The 17,008-nt window shown below is 41.6% G+C and overlaps 1 protein-coding gene across 1 annotated transcript; it reads right to left on the bottom strand.

The window, feature by feature from the left end:
• Window positions 1-1,208: 1,208 nt before the first annotated feature.
• On the bottom strand, window positions 1,209-16,805 carry PSME2 (proteasome activator subunit 2). Its single transcript, XM_070730064.1, has 11 exons — window positions 16,566-16,805; window positions 10,648-10,680; window positions 9,559-9,621; window positions 9,382-9,468; window positions 9,245-9,272; window positions 8,582-8,679; window positions 8,381-8,449; window positions 8,193-8,260; window positions 4,364-4,418; window positions 1,806-1,892; window positions 1,209-1,686 (listed from the first exon to the last, which is right to left on the bottom strand). Exons 1-11 carry the CDS (start codon window positions 16,617-16,619, stop codon window positions 1,606-1,608), a joined length of 723 nt encoding a protein of 240 aa, XP_070586165.1. The 5' UTR covers window positions 16,620-16,805; the 3' UTR covers window positions 1,209-1,605.
• Window positions 16,806-17,008: the final 203 nt, after the last annotated feature.

A 17,008-nucleotide genomic window follows, 5' to 3' on the forward strand; every position in this document is an offset into this window, starting at 1 on the left:
CTTTCCCAAATTTGGAGAGAGAAAAAGAATGAACAGCAGTTAGAATAGAATAGAATAACAGAGTTGAAAGGGACTTTGCAGATCTTCTAGTCCAATCCCCTGCTTAGGCAGGAAACCCTATACCACTTCACACAAATAGTTCTCCAACATCTTCTTTAAAACTTCCAGTGTTGAAGCATTCACAACCTCTGGCAGCAAGCTGTTCCATGGGTTAATTGTTCTGTGAGAAATGTTTTTCTTAGTTTTAAGTTGCTTCTCTCCTTTGGTTTCCACCTATTGCTTCTTGTTCTGCCATCAGGTGCTTTGGAGAATAGCCTGACTCCCTTCTTTGTAGCAACCCCTAAGATATTGGAAGACTGCTCTCATATCTCCCCTGGTCCTTCTTTTCCTATTAAAAACACTTCCCTCCTGAACCTTATTTAACCCTTTGACATATTTAAATGTTTCGATCATGTCCCCCCTTTTCCTTCTGTCCTCCAGACTATACAGATTGAATTCATTAATTCTTTCCTGATACGTTTTATGCTTAAGACCTTCCACCCTTCTTGTAGCCCGTCTTTGGACCCCTTCAATTTTGTCAATATCTTTTTGTAGGTGAGGTCTCCAGAACTGAACACAGTATTCCAAATGGGGTCTCATCAGCGCTCTATATAAGGGGATCACAATCTCCCTCTTCCTGCTTGTTATACCTCTAGCTATGCAGCCAAGCATTCTACTTGCTTTTCCTACTGCCCGACCACAGATGATGGTTTCAGGAAGATAAAGTTCTTGTGTTAAAGAAGGTGTTTTGTTTTGGCATCTTCGGAGAGGGGGGGGCATACAAATCTAATTTATTATTATTATTATTATTATTATTATTATTATTATTATTATTATTATTATCTTATTGATCAAGACTATTTCAGTTGCAACTTTTTTAAAAAAAATATTAAGAATTGGAAATTTGACTAGCCAAAAGCCAGTTGACTTTCTCAAGAAACTGACACCTTGACTTCCTCATAGAAACACCCCCTCCCCTCCAAACTGCTAACTAGTGTTTGAGGAAGGATTGTTTGATACACACACCCACAAGCGACTTGCTTCCTTATTTTTCCATTCTCAAACTACTCACAGACAGTTGCTATTATGGTAGTTCTTATTGGAAGGAAAATATATATATTTTAATATTCATCAGGAAAGATCAAGTCAAAAATAGCCTTAAGAGGAAATTAATTAGACCATCTAGTTATTTATTTGAAACAACACATTCATCAGACATGTTAATTCGGAGGACAGTATATTTTAAAGTAATTTTGTTTCAGGTTCCATTTTAGATTTTTTTTAAAAAAATTGATTTTTATACTGAACACAGGCAGAGATCATCTCTACTAAGCTATAATCCTGTCAAATAGACAACAAGTGATCAAAATAGGAAGTGCCCTAACAAATCCTATACCCCTTAACAGCGGTGTCCCCCAAAGTACACCAAACATCAGAAAAAGTTGCAATAAGTGCTTTCTGCCAGAAACGGCGGTCACGGATTCTGGTGTTATTAGCACAAAGATGCCTTGACCAACATAACATCCCTTGTCTGTTTGCTCTTAAATGTGTTAAGTTTCCCCCCGTTTAGTACATGGATGGCTTCTCTTCACCCTTGGGGTTGGTCAATTTCTCCAGGTTTTTGCTTAGGATGTGATACAGCTCAGCCTGCGGGAAGAGAGAAATGAGAAAGGATTAAGAAATCTTCTCCATCTCTTTTATTCCTGCCCTCTCGATCTTTCCCTAGTTAAAAAAACATCCGAATACAAACATCTTGGCTCGCTTACATAAAATCCACGGATGTCAAGCAACATGATCTGCATTTCTCGGTAAATGGCTTCGTCACGTTCGTGAACCAAACACCGGTAATCCATCTGTAGGTAAGCAAAATGACAACTCGTTAGTACTGATAATATTACCTGCTTGAGCGCTGGCAGTCCTTGACTTACAGCAGTTCGTTTAGTGACTGTTCGAAATGACATGGAAAAATATGGAGCTTTCTCACACCATAATTGCGGCATCAAAATTCAGACACTTGGCCAGTGACTCGTATTTATAATGACTGGGGTGTCCCGGGGTCACTTTTTATGAATTTCTGGCAAAGTCGGAGTCATTTAACAACCGTATAGCCAATTTAACAATTAAGAAGTGTGGCAAGAAACCTTGTAGGCTCAATTGTGGTCGAATGTCAAATGTTCTCTATAATGAAATGTCTGCAAGAAAATAACTAAGCTCAGGAGAGCACCAAGGACCCCACAGTCTTCCTCTTCTTCATTTTTCTCCTGCTACACTCCCACTCCTTTCTAGCACTGATTAGGTTACCTAGTTGGGTAATGAAATGTCTGCAAAAAAGCAACCAAGGGTACAGAGCACTAAGGATCCCAAAAATGACAACCTGGTTAGATTTGCAGGACAGTTTTAGACACAACTTATAGTATTTTTTGGAGTATAAGATGCACCTTCCTGCCCCCCAAGAGGCTGAAAATTCAGGTGCATCTTATATTTTGAATGTAGCGTTTTCAAAGCTTGCCCCCCCCCACCCTAACAAGGTGTGTTTGTGTGTATGCTTGCTTTTAATAATGGGGGTTTTAGTGTTTTTTAAATTATTAGATTTGTTCTTATATTGTCTTTGTTATTGTTGTGAGCCGCCCCGAGTCTACGGAGAGGGGCGGCATACAAATCTAATAAATAAATAAATAAATAAATAAATAAATAAATAAATAAATAAATAAATAAAAATAAATAAATAAATAAATAAATAAATAAAAATAAATAAAAATAAATAAAAATAAATAAATAAATAAATAAATTGCTAGCGACCAGCTTGCAGGCTTGTTTTAATTGTTACTCCCTCCAGAAAAGGTTTTTTCAGCCTTAATAAGGTGCTAATGATCTTCCTGGCTTGTGGGATTTTTTCATTAATACTCCGAGGAAGCTTTTTTTCCAACCCTTAATCTATACAGGCTTGTTTTCATTGCTACTTCCTCCAAAGAAGTTTCCCCCGCCCAGCACTAACCAGGGGGTAAAATAATGTGTTGAAGCTAAACAGACTATGGCTAGCCAGATAAATACCTGGTAGGTAGATCCCCCCCCTCCTTTTTTTCCTCGCCCAAAACTAAGGTACATCTTATATAGCTCACATTAGATCCACATTAGATCCTCGATCCACAGCTCACATTAGGGAAATATCTTTCAGCTGTGGCGAGGGTGACGTTTGCCCAGGTTCGCCTGGTGCACCAGTTGCGGCCCTATCTGGACCGGGACTCACTGCTCACAGTCTCTCATGCCCTCATCACCTTGAGGCTCGACTACTGTAATGCTCTCTACATGGGGCTCCCTTTGAAGAGTGTTCGGAAACTTCAGATCGTGCAGAATGCAGTTGCGAGAGCTATCATGGGCTTTCCCAAATATGCCCACTCCGCAGTCTGCATTGGTTGCCGATCAGTTTCCGGTCACAATTCAAAGTGTTGGTTATGACCTATAAAGCTCTTCATGGCATCGGACCAGAATATCTCCAGGACCGCCTTCTGCTGCACGAATCCCAGCGACCAGTTAGGTCCCACAGAGTTGGCTTTCTCCATTTGGCGGGACCCGGGGAAAGAGCCTTCTCTGTGGCGGCCCCGGCCCTCTGGAACCATCTCCCCCCAGAGATTAGAACTGCCACCACCCTCCTTGCCTTTCGTAAACTCTTTAAAACCCACCTCTGCCGTCAGGCATGGGGGAATTGAAACATCTCCCCTGGGCTTATACAGTTTATGCATGGTATGCTTGTGTGTATGTTTGTTTTTAATAATGGGGTTTTTAGTGTTTTTTCTTAAATTATTAGATTTGTTGTACATTGTTTTATTATTGCTGTGAGCCGCCCCGAGTCTACGAAGAGGGGCGGCATACAAATCTAATAAATAAATAAATAAATAAATTATGCGAATCCAGACACCAGTTCGAAAATCAAGATTTACACCTTAAAATTTCTCCTAGTCCAGAGACTTCGATTTATTTAAAATATCACGGTAGAACCAGTTAAGCAAGAACACCATTTCAAGAGATGTCAGCATTATTCTTGGTGTCATCGTCATTCTTAAAAATTTGTATGACTGCCTGACTCCATGAAGTCTGGGCAATTCAAAATCTATACAGTGTGAGGTGAGAACTTTATGAACAGGAATAATTATCGCAGGATTTTATTTCTTCCAAGAACTACTTATGTAAATCTTGCAAGGTCTTGACTCCTCCCTAACTTTAGTTGGAATAGGGGCAAAAGAAACAAGGACTCCCACATTTTCCTATCAGATCTGTCCCCCCAACAGACCTCAAATAATTGTGACTTTCTTTCTGCATCACTTACCACATGGGTATCTTTGGAGGCCTTGGCGACTGCATCTCCACGCTCCAAAAAATATCTACAAGAACAAGAAAGAATGTTGAGTCTATCTACATTAGAGGGTTTTTAAAAAATATTTGTTTGTTTGTTTGTTCATTCATTCATTCATTCATTCAATTTGTATGCTGCCCAATTCCCCAGAGACTCTAGGCAGCTCACAACCGGAAATAAAACATACAATATAATATTAAAACCTATAAAAACAATTTAAAAACAATTTAAATTCAACAATTAAAAAGCCATACATAACATGTGCCGCCTCTATGTTGGTTGAGGCAGGCAGGATTCTCTTGAGTACCATTTGTTGGGGGTCAGGGGAAAGGGAGGGTCTTGCTTTCTCTCTCTGCTCAAGATTCCCATGGACAATTGGTGGGCCACTGTGTGACACAGAATGCTGGACTCGATGGGCTTTGGCCTGATTCATCAGGGCTCTTCTTAGGTTCTTATCTTCTAATATAGCTGGATCTCGATGGTACACTATCAGATCAACGTTGCAAATCTATGCCATTTTCAACACTTCAAATCTATGCCATCTTGCAAATCTATGCCATTTTCCAAACAAGATTTTTGGAAGTATTTGTCCTTGCATCCCTCCTAGGGCTGAGAGAGAGGAAGAGAGACAGGAACTGGCCCAAGATGACCCAGGCCGGCTTCATGCGAGTCTACGGAGAGGGGCGGCATACAAATCTAATAAATAATAATAATTAATAATAATGCTTACAGCGAGGCCAGAAATCTCAATCATCCAATTTCCAGCTTCTAACTTCACAGCAAAACTAGTTTGGAAACTAGTCTGGAACCCACACCACATTTCGGACATCAACACCCTTGAAAACGTCCAAAGATATTTCACCAGAAGAGGCCTTCACTCCTCCACTCAGAACAGAATACCCTACGAAAATAGACTAACAATCCTTTGTCTAGAAAGTTTAGAACTACAGCGCCTAAAACACGATTTAAGTATTGCCCACAAGATCATATGCTGCAACGTCCTACCGGTCAATGACTACTTCAGCTTCAATCGCAACAAGACAAGAGCACGCAACAGATTCAAACTTAATATTAACCGCTCCAAACTTGACTGTAAAAAATATGACTTTAACAATCGAGTTGTCGAAGCGTGGAACTCATTACCGGACTCAATAGTGTCAACCCCTAACCCCCAACATTTCTCCCTTAGTCTATCCACGATTGACCTCTCCAGGTTCCTAAGAGGCCAGTAAGGGGTGTACATAAGTCCCCTGTCCAATTGTCTTTCCTTTATCTCATATCTCATGTATATTTTCTTACTTTCATATATCTTCTCCTCTATTTTTACATATTATCTTTGTATATATTACTTCATGTCTATTCTCTTCCATATGTATTTGTGTATTGGACAAATGAATAAATAAATAAAAATAAATAAAATAAATAGTGCTTACATAAGAAAATAAAAATATAAAGCCATGAACCATCTAGATCAGTGATGGCAAACTCCCCCCCCCCCCCGTGTGCCGAAAGAGCGTGTGTGCTGCTATTGTGCATGCATGAGCGCCCACACCTAATAATTCAATGCCTGGGGAGGGCAAAAACAGCTTTCCCCGCCTCTCAGAGGCCCCCTGGAGGCCGGAAATGGCCTATTTCCCAACTTCTGGTGGGCCCAATAGATTTGTGTTTCACCCTTCCCAGGCTCCAAAGCAGGGATCCCCAAACTTTTTACACAGGGGGCCAGTTCACTGTCCCTTGGACTGTTGGAGGGCTGGACTATAAAAAAAAACTATGAACAAATTCCTATGCACCCTGCACATACCTTGTTTTAAAGTAAAAAACAAAATGGGAATGTACTATTTAGAGGAGGAGAAGGTCTGAAATTCATATATGTTTATGTTTTGTTTTTAATTTTCTTTTGTTGACATCTGATTGTACAAGGTTTTCTTGGCTTATGAAAAATGTATAAAGAAAGAAGGAAGCACTTTGGCATAATGGTTAATAAGTTAGAAATATAATCGGTGTTGCACTTTTTGAAGGAACATTAAGGAGGAAATTTAAAAGAAAATGAATGTAACTGGATGACAAAATTAGAAAAAATAATTGCAACTTTTTTGATGATTAATATTAGTTACTAACAAAATAGTGTGTTTTATTCATGGAAAATTAGATGGTACACTGTGTTGTTTGAATATATGTTGAGAGAAAAATTAAAAAAAATTACCCCCCAAAAAAACAGTCCTTTCTTCCTCTGTCCCTCCATTTCATTCTTCCTTCCTTCCTTGTTCCCTCCATTTCTCCTTCCCTCCCTCTCTTTCCCTTTTCTTTCTTTCTCTCTCTCTTTTCCCTGTGCTCTTGTCACTCACCGGCGGGCCCGATAAATGACGTCAGTGGCCCGCATGTAGCCCGCGGGCCGTAGTTTGGGGACCGCTGTTCCAAAGCCTTCCCTGGAGCCAGGGAGAGGGTAAAAACGCCTTCCCTCATCCCTCCCCCCTGGAGGCTCTTTGGAAGCCAAAAATACCCTTCCAGAGCCTCTGGGTGAGCCAAAAGTCAGTTGGCCAGCATACACATTGGAATTGAGCTACAGCAACAGCTTGCGTGCCAGCAGATATGGCTCCGCGTGTCACCTGTGGCACCTGTGCCATAGGTTCACCATCACTGTCCTAGATGAAAAAGCACAAAGAGAACCCCCTTATATTATCTTCCTCTTTTAAAAAGCCCATAATCCCTTGCGGGATGGAGTCTGGGTAAGTGAGTGGAATTGAGCGTTTCATTGGCCGGATGCCTTTCCCTGTCGCCCATGTGGAGTTACATTCGGCAGATAAATTCTCATTGTGCCCAGAGAGAGAAATATCTGCCTCTACCTAGGATCGAACCTACAGCCTCTTGAGTGTGAGGCCAGGGAACTCCACCTCTAGGCCAACCGCACCGCTCCATGTGTATCGGAGAATCACATCCCCATCACTGTTTCCAGATGGATTAAACCTACGTCTCGCGATCCCAACATCAATTTATCTCACATTTTTCTTTTTTGCTGTATTGACTGCGTCACGGCTCCATGGTGCCAAAAATGACCTACGGATGCCTATTCCTTGGAGCACACTGATAATGTTCCCTAGTTTGGTAGTGAAAAGTCTGCACCTCGAGGCTCGACTACTGTAACGCTCTCTACATGGGGCTACATTCGAAAAGTGTTCGGAAACTTCAGATCGTGCAGAATGCAGCTGCGAGAGCAATCATGGGCTTCTCCAAGTATGCCCATATCACTCCAACACTCCGCAGTCTGCATTGGCTGCCGATCAGTTTCCGGTCACAATTCAAAGTGTTGGTTATGACCTATAAAGCCCTTCATGGCACCGGACCAGAATATCTCAGGGACTGCCTCCTGCCGCACGAATCCCAGCGACCGGTTAGGTCCCACAGAGTTGGTCCTGTCCGGGTCCCGTCAACTAAACAATGTCACTTGGCGCCAAGAACCCCTTCTTTTCAGATACTCTTGCCTGGACATAGCTCTTCTCACCCTTGCATCTAACATGGGCTCATCCTCATCCTCTAATTCCCCATCGTCCTCTGACTCAGTCAATCCCATAACTGGGGGTGTTACAATCTCTGGTGGGTCCACAGTCTCTAACTCCCCCTGACTCTCACTCTTAGACTCAGGTATCAAGAACATGGGCCTAGGATACCCATACGTATCCATCTCGTGGTCCTCAAAATCTGTAACCAGTTGAGCCGGATGTGGACCACTCACAACAGAACCCAGATCCCAAGTGTGGCTCTCTGCTTTGCCTTCTTTCCACTCTGGCTTTTCGGGACCACTTACTTAGCAATGGTGGTTTGGAAAGCTTCCGCTTTGGTCTTCAGAGCCGTGATACGTTCCAGCACTTTTTCCTGCGTGGGAAAAAGAAAAAAGGTTGGGGATGATTCATCACCCAAGGCGAGGAAAATAAAAAAATTGGGGACGACGACGGAGGACAGAGAAAACTTCCATTCCTCCCCGATTTTGGTTACCTGAACTGCCACCCCGAAGTCGTTGCCATCCTCAATTTTGGGGATCATGAACTGGATCCATGTCGTGACCTGAGAGGGAATTGGGAGAAGGAAAATGAAAGTGACATAATCACCTCGCTATTTTTTCATCCGATGCGCAACCACAAGCCAATCAGAACTGGGGGAGGGCAGAGACAACCCCCCCTCCCTTTGCCCACTTACCAAAATGCATTTTTCTTTAAATTCACGAACTTCGGGTTTCACACGATCCAGGAGTGAAATGAGAACTTCGTTTCCTTTGAGATAGCCACACTTTGGAGCTGGGAATCACCAGAGAAATTAAGTCCATATAATGCTGGGAATAAATTCTTTCTTTCTTTCTTTCTTTCTTTCTCCTTTCTTTTTCTTCCTTCCTTTTTTCTTTTTTTCTTTCCTTCTCCCTTCATTCCTTCCTTTCTCTTTATTTCTTTCCTTTTTTTTCTTTCACTGAGATGTGCACCAAGACAAATTCCTTGTGTGTCCAATCACACCAGGCCAATAAAATTCTATTCCATTCTATTCTATTACTTTTCTTACTTCGTTTTTCTTTTTCCTTTCCCACTTCCTTCCTTCCTTCCTCCTTTTCTTCCTCCCTCTTTCCTTTTTTCCTTTCTTTCTCTTTCCTTCCTTCCACACCCTTCCTTTCTTCTTCTCTCTTTCCTTCTTTCTTTCTTTCATTCCTTCCTTCTTTCTCTTTCTTTCCTTCCTCCTTTCTCTTTCCTTCCTCTCATTCATTCATTCACTCATTTATTTAATTTATAAGTTGCCCAACTCCTGCCTGTCTCTGTGTTTTTTTTCCTTCTTCCCTTTCTTGTTTTCCTCCCTCCCTCTCTTCCTCTTCCTTACCTTCCTTTTCCTCTTTTCCTGTATCCATCTGCAATGAATAAAAGACATCAATCTATAAATACCACTTTCAACCTCTTAAAAGTTGCATTGAATTTGGAAAGGGAGAAGGCAAAGAGAGAAGCACCCCAATAACTCACTTCGTCGTCTTTGGGTGGGGGGTCTGGAATAGGGATCTCCAAAGGAGCTTTTAGGGTGGTCAAATCTTGAACATTTAGTGAATTTTCCTAGATGGGTGGAGAAGGAGCAATGATTTTTTTAAAAAAACACGCAGCTACATCCTGCCAATAAAACTTTGCTTTCATACGTCCACTTACCTTAAGAAAGTTATCCAACTGGAATATTTTCGCAGGCAAAAAGGTGCAAAGAAATTCTTCACCCTGCAGGGAACGAGAAAGAGAAAAAGAAAGGAAAGCAAGAAAGGGAGAGAAATAAAGAAAGAGGGTGCGAGAGAGAAAGAAAGGAAGGAAAGGAAGGAAGAAAGGACAGAAAGAAAAAAGAAGGGAAGGAAGGAAGGAAGGAAAGAAAGAAAAAAGAAGGGAAGGAAGAAAAGAAAAAAAGAAGGCAAGAAAGGAAGGAAGGAAAGAAAGAAAAAAAGAAGGGAAGAAAGGAAGGAAGGAAAGAAAGAAAAAAGAAGGGAAAGAAGGAAGGAAGGAGAAAGTTAGTTAGACTTTTTCTTTTTAGACTTTTTTTAATGTAAAATTGTTATTTTAGATTTTAATTATTAGATTTGTCACCATGTATTGTTTTTATCACTGTTGTGAGCCGCCCCGAGTCTGCGGAGAGGGGCGGCATACAAATCTAATAAATAATAATAATAACAATAGCAATAACAATAATACTAATAACAAAACTACTGTGGGACTTCCGACTTCAGACTGACCGAACTCTGAAGCATAACACACCAGACATTGTGATCGTGGAGAAAAAGAAAGTATGGATCATCGACATCGCAATCCCAGGAGACAGCAGAATTGAGGAGAAGCAGCTAGAGAAATTAGTGAAATACGAAGATCTAAAAATCGAGCTGCAACGACTCTGGCATAAGCCCGTGAAAGTGGTCCCAGTGGTCCTTGGCACACTGGGCGCAGTGCCAAAGGATCTCAGCGGACATTTGAAAACTATCGGAATTGACAAAATCTCCATCTGTCAATTGCAAAAGGCCGCTTTACTGGGATTGGCAAACATAATTCGCCGCTACATCACGCAGTCCTAGGTGCTTGGGAAGCGCCCGACTGGTGATGGAATACGAAATCCAGCATAGTGATCTTGTTTGCTGTGTTGTACTGACATAATAATAATAATAATAATAATAATAATAATAATAATAATAATAATATCTGGGAAGTGGGAAAATATCCCATAATTAGTGAAAAAGTGACATTTGTCCTGCAATAGAGACTTACCTCTTTCAAAAGTGATTCTCTAAAAAGAGCCATCTAAAGAAATAAAAGGAAATTATTATGAGCCCCATTGTCACCATTGGACTAGAGCAGCACAAGAAGGATTACATGAGATCATGCTGAAAGAAAAATCTCATTAACTCCCCAAATGCAAGAAGAATTTTGCAGGGAAAGAAACCCAACCCAGAATAATTCTAATTTTCAGCAAAAACAATTTCCCCCCATTGCTTAGGACAATTTAGCAATGTCCTCGTTGATTTAGTGGTGATAAACTGGAGATACAGAGCTAAGCAGCCAAAGTAACTTAAAACTTAAAACTAAGGTTTATATCTGTACTGGGATCCTGCTGATCTACAGCTGATTTATTGGGTGACTATGTGAAACTCATACTTTAAAGGGATCTTTGAGGTCATCTAGGTGAAACCCCTGTTCTGTGCAAGATTCTCCATAGAAGTGTTGGCGAACCTATGGCACAGGTGGCACACTGAGTTGGCCTTTTCCAGGTCCCGTCGACAAAACTATGCTGTCTGGCGGGACCCAGGGGAAGAGCCTTCTCTGTGGCAGCCCCGGCCCTCTGGAACCAACTCCCCCCGGAGATTAGAATTGCCCCCACTCTCCTTGCCTTTCGTAAGCTGCTTAAAACCCACCTCTGCCGCCAGGCATGGGGGAATTGAGATACACTTTTCCCCCTAGGCCTTTACAATTTTATGCATGGTATGTCTGTATGTATGATTGGTTTTTATATAATGGATTTTTAACTGTTTTTAGTATTGGATTATTGTTATATACTGTTTTATTACTGTTGTTAGCTGCCCCGAGTCTGCGGAGAGGGGCGGCATACAAATCCAATAAATAAATAAAATAATAAATAACAACAATGGCGAGCAATAGGGCAAAACTCAATGTTTCACTTAGCCACATGAATCCCTTTGGTCCTAAACTGAGGACTGTCTGCATATGATTGAAAAGGGTGCTGTTTGGGTTTTGTGACCTTTTGTGTTGATTCTAGGTCAGTGTTTCCCAACCTTGGCCACTTGAAGATATTTGGACTTCAACTCCCAGAATTCCCCAGCCAGCGAATGCTGGCTGGGGAATTCTGGGAGTTGAAGTCCAGATATCTTCAAGTTAACAAGGTTGGGAAACACTGTTCGAGGTAATTAGCAGAAGTGAACAGAGTTCTCCTCCCTCATACTGGGAATTTTTAAAGAAACATCCCCCTTTTTTTCTATATACTGGAAGTGTTTTCTTTTTAAAATCTCAAACAGAATGAGAAAAAAATTCCCTTTTAACCCCGCCCAATGCAAACACAACCCTGAACAGATAATCTTCCTAATATGTGTGACTTTAGCAATAATAAACCCTTCCTGAACACACACAACCCGCCCCGCATAAAATTTAGAGCGTAACGATGGAAATTGCATTTAAAAACCATCTGGAAATATTGTTGTTTTATCCCAAAATTACTGTTAAACTACTGAAGTTTGCAGATGACACAAAAGTGATTGGTCTCATTCGAGACAACGATGAAACCACGTACAGACGGGAGGTTGAACAACCAGCCTCGTGGTGCGACCGGAACTATCTAGAACTGAACACACTCAAACCCTAGAAAGGGTGGTGGACTTCAGGAGAAACCTTCCCATCCTACCACCTCTCACAATAATAGACAACACAGGATCAACAGTAGAGACCTTCAAGTTTCTAGGTTCTGTTGTATCTCAAGATCTAAAATGGTCACCTAACATCAAAAACCTCATCAAAAAAGAATGTTCCCTTATGAAACCAGGTTGCAACGCCTTGGTCAGTTCAGCCTTGAAAGACGCCATTGAAGGGGCGACTTGATCGAAGGGTATAAAATCATGCATGGGATAGAAAAAGTGGATAGAGAAAAAATTATTTTCTCTATCACACAATACTAGGACGAGGGGGCCCTCCCTAAAGCTCATAGGTAGGAAAGTGAGGACAAATGAAGGGAAATATTTCTTCACCCAGAGGGTCCTTGGTTTAGAATTCCCTTCCAGAAGAAGTCATGACAGCTATCAGCCTGAATAGCTTCAAGGCAGGATGAGACAGATTCATGGATGCCAAGTGTATCGTAGGTGGTTATTGAAATGGATGTCCAAGTGCCGTCTCTATGTTGGTTGAGGCAGGCAGGGTTCCCTTAGGTCCCATTTGTTGGAGGTCAAGGGAAAGGGAGGGTCTTGCCTTCTCTTTCTGCTCAAGATCCCCATGGACAATTGGTGGGCCACTGTGTGACACAGAATGCTGGACTCGATGGGCTTTGGCCTGATTCAGCAGGGCTCTTCTTATGCTCTTATGTTCTTTCTGCACCAACTCAGGAAGCTCAAACTGCCCAAAGAGCTGCTGATCCAGTTCTACAGAGGCATCATGGAGTCTGTCATATGTACCTCTATGACTGTCTGGTTTGGTTCTGCAACCCAACAAGACCGGCACAGGCTTCAGAACTGCAGAAAAAAAATCGCTATTGCCAACCTGCCTTCCATTGAGGACCTGTATACCGCATGAGTTAAAAAGAGGGCAGTGAAAATATCTAAAGACCCCTCGCATCCTGGACACAAACTGTTTTAACTCCTACCCTCAAAATGACGCTGTAAGGCTCTGCACACCAAAACAACTAGATACAACAGTTTTTCCCCTGAACGCCATCACTCTGCTAAAAAATAATCCATTCTCCACTTTCAAACTATTCACTAAGTCTGCATTACTATTAGTCTTCTCATTGTTCCTACCATGTCTTCGGAGAGGGGTGGCATACAAATCTAATAAACTATATAACTATATAACTATGCATATCCTCCCACTTATGACCCACTTGATTAGGTCCCACAGAGTTGGCCTTCTTCGGGTTCCATCAGCTAAACAATGTTGGTTGGCAGAACCCAGGGGTGGAGCCTTCTCTGTGGCGGCCCTGGCCCTCTGCAATCAACTCCCTCCGGAGATTCGAACAGCCCCCACCCTCCTCGCCTTCCGTAAAATGCTGAAGGCTCATCTTTGTCGCCAGGCGTGGAGATGATTACCTTCCTCCTTCGTTGTGTTTTTTGACCTCTGTTGTATGATTAACTCGGTTGAATATGTACGATTGTGTAGTTGGTGATTTTATGACATTGGTTATTTTATATTAATGTTTTTTAATTGATTTTTAAATTTTATTATTAGATTTGTAATATATTGTATTATTACTATGTTGTGAGCCGCCTCGAGTCTTCGGAGAGGGGCAGCATACAAATTGAATTATTATTATTAATAATAATAATAATAATAATAATAATAATGTTGTTGTTGCTTGTATTACAATTTATATTCTTCATATTTTTGTATCTGTTTATTGTGAGCCACACAGAAGGACGGCATAGAAATCTGATGGGTGGATGGATAGATAGATAGATAGATAGATAGATAGATAGATAGATAGATGATAGACAGATAGATAGAAAAACAGATAGTTAGATAATAGATAGATAGATAGATAGATAGATAGATACAGATAGATAGAAAAAAGACAGATGGATGGATAGATAGATAGATAGATTTATATTAATTTATATTAATATTAATAGTGTTTCCTGATTGCTTATTTGTACCCCATGACTATTATTAAGTGTTGTACCTGATGATTTTTGACCAAAGTATTTTTTCTTTTATGTACGCTGAGAGCATGTGCACCAAAGAAAAATTCCTTGTGTGTCTAATTACACATATTCTATTCTATTCTTATTCCTACTTATTCTTATTCTTCTATTCTGGAAAATCAGTCTGCCTGACTAGGAACTTAAAAAAAGATTTTATAAGCAGCGTGACAATGTCACCTTGACTCTGCGATTCAGAAACTGCCTCGGTTGGTTTATTTTCAGAGAATGAAGTCAGGACATTAACTAATCAGTTGTGGCGAAAATCCAAGAATCTGGAAACTTTTTTTTTTCCAGCTAGGAAATTTATTTATATATAATATAGTTATTAATTTGACTTCTATGCCATCCAATCCCATAGTCTCAGGCGGCTCGCAATGATAATTTTGCAGTCATATATTTCTATAATTTGACAACTATCACAAAATATCCGTCAGCTATACGAAAGGCTTTAAACGGACAGTAAATAGGTGCATTTAATTTAATAGAACTGCACTTCAGTTACTCTGGAATCTGGATCCTAGAAAATGGAATTCCCAGTTCAACTTCATAGAAACATAGAAGTCTGACGGCAGAAAAAGACCTCATGGTCCATCTAGTCTGCCCTTATACTATTTCCTGTATTTTATCTTAGGATAGATACCGTATATGTTTATCCCAGGCATGTTTAAATTCAGTTCCTGTGGATTTATCTACCACGTCTGCTGGAAGTTTGTTCCAAGGATCTACTACTCTTTCAGTCAAATAATATTTTCTCATGTTGCTTTTGATCTTTCCCCCAACTAACCTCAGATTGTGTCCCCTTGTTCTTGTGTTCACTTTCCTATTAAAAACACTTCCCTCCTGAACCTTATTTAACCCTTTAACATATTTAAATGTTTCGATCATGTCCCCCCTTTTCCTTCTGTCCTCCAGACTATACAGATTGAGTTCATGAAGTCTTTCCTGATACGTTTTATGCTTAAGACCTTCCGCCATTTTTGTAGCTCGTCTTTGGACCCGTTCAAACATTTTTTCTGCTGATTCACAGGGCAGTCAAATCACCTAAGGCAACATATTTGCAATCCTTTGCTGCATTCTTGATCTGGTTCTTTTAGTCCTACAAATATGTATTCTGATGCCTGCTTCCTAAAACCACTCATTTTATCTCTCCCTCATTCACAACCAGCCATTAAATTTGATTTAAAACTTTCCATCGAATTATTCCAGATCCTTTGTTCTCGGGGAAGTAAAATGTTCAATATTTCAGGGTGCAGGGTTTAAAAAACAACAACTTTGGCCTGTTTTAAAAGCCCTGTGGACTTCAATTCCCAGAAGTCAGGATGGCCCAGCGGTCAAAGGTCGCAGTCTCCCCTGGAGGCGTGGGTTCGAATCCCACTCCTGACACATCTTTTAAGGGGCCTTCATAAGCGTACACTAGAGTGCCTTCGGTCCCCTGTCCTATAGTCTCTCCTATATCTTGTATTTCTTCTCTTACTATATCCTCTATAAACCCTCCTTGTGTATTATTATGTATTGGACAAAATAAATAAATAAATAATTCCCCAGCCAGCAAAGTCCACATTAAAAAAAAGAAAAGTCCAGATTTAAATTTTCCCCAATTGATTTCACTACTCCTTCCCCCAACTCTGTTAAAAGTTGGGGAAACCCCCCCCCCCCATTCATACCTGAATTAAGGCAGTGTTTCCAACCTTGGCCACTTGAAGGTATCTGGACTTCAACTCCCAGAATTCCCCAGCCAGCATTCGCTGCCTGGGGAATTTTGGGAGTTGAAGTCCAGATACCTTCAAGTGGCCAAGGTTGGGAAACACTGAATTAAGGAAACCAATTCCCTCTTTTTAAAAACAAACACACTGCAACGTTTTCTTACAATGCGAAAACAAAACCAAAATGTTATTTCCCCCCCCCCCCACACCCCGTTGATCTCCCCCACCCAGCTGAGAGGCCCCTGAGCCGGTGCAGAGTTCTCACCCCACGGCGATTCGAACCACACACACAACCCAACTGCGCCCCGACCTTCCTGCTAGCAAACTGGGAGGGCGGGGGGCGCGGCGCTCTGCCCATACTCAGAGGCAGGCGAGGGAAAGAAAGAAGGAAGGAAGAGATAAAGGAAAAACGAAAGAGAGAAAGAAGGGAGGGAGGGAGAGAGAGGTGGGGAAATCCGCGGTGGGAAGGACCTTCCTCTTCCACCCAATTTTTTTTCCTGATTCGCCCCCACTCCACCTCCCCCAGCCCGTTCACAAGTTCCGAGGATCTCTCCCCCCCGCCCCCAACCTTTTCACGTGTCTCTTTGGCGACTCGGATACTGGCGGTGCAGGATTTGGCCATGGTGTCCGGCTAGGGTGCAGCGAAGACGACGACTCGTTTTCGTCTCGCCCCGAATTCGATTTCACTTTCACATTCCCACTTTCCATTCAGGCCTGGGCCCTCCCCTTCCTCTTTTCTCCCTTTCCCCCCTCCCTCCTTCCTTCGTTATCCTTCCTTCCTTCCTCCCTTCCTTCATCTTTTCTTCCTATTTTTCTTCCTCCCTTTGTTATTGTTGTATCCTGAAATGGCTACCTTGTAACGCTGTAAATAGTTTGTTCCTCTTTTCCAGCGCTGTCTGAGCCCAAGCAGGAAGTCGCTCCTGATTGGCTCAGACGCGGCCGGCTCTCGCTTTGGCGGGAACCGCAAAAGTATAAAAGAAGCGGCTTCTCCCTGCAGAGCCAGTCGGTACT

This window comes from Erythrolamprus reginae, chromosome Z (assembly GCF_031021105.1).
Source record: "Erythrolamprus reginae isolate rEryReg1 chromosome Z, rEryReg1.hap1, whole genome shotgun sequence".
Taxonomy (NCBI): Eukaryota; Metazoa; Chordata; class Lepidosauria; order Squamata; family Dipsadidae; genus Erythrolamprus; species Erythrolamprus reginae.

Coding starts and splice junctions, on each gene's coding strand:
- PSME2 (XM_070730064.1), bottom strand. CDS start 16,619: ATGGCCAAATCCTGCACCGCCAGTATCCGAGTCGCCAAAGAGACACGT. Junction 9,469..9,558: donor AGTTGGATAACTTTCTTAAG/GTAAGTGGACGT, acceptor CCACCCATCTAG/GAAAATTCACTAAATGTTCA. Junction 8,680..9,244: donor AGGAAAAGAGGAAAAGGAAG/GTAAGGAAGAGG, acceptor GGTGATTCCCAG/CTCCAAAGTGTGGCTATCTC.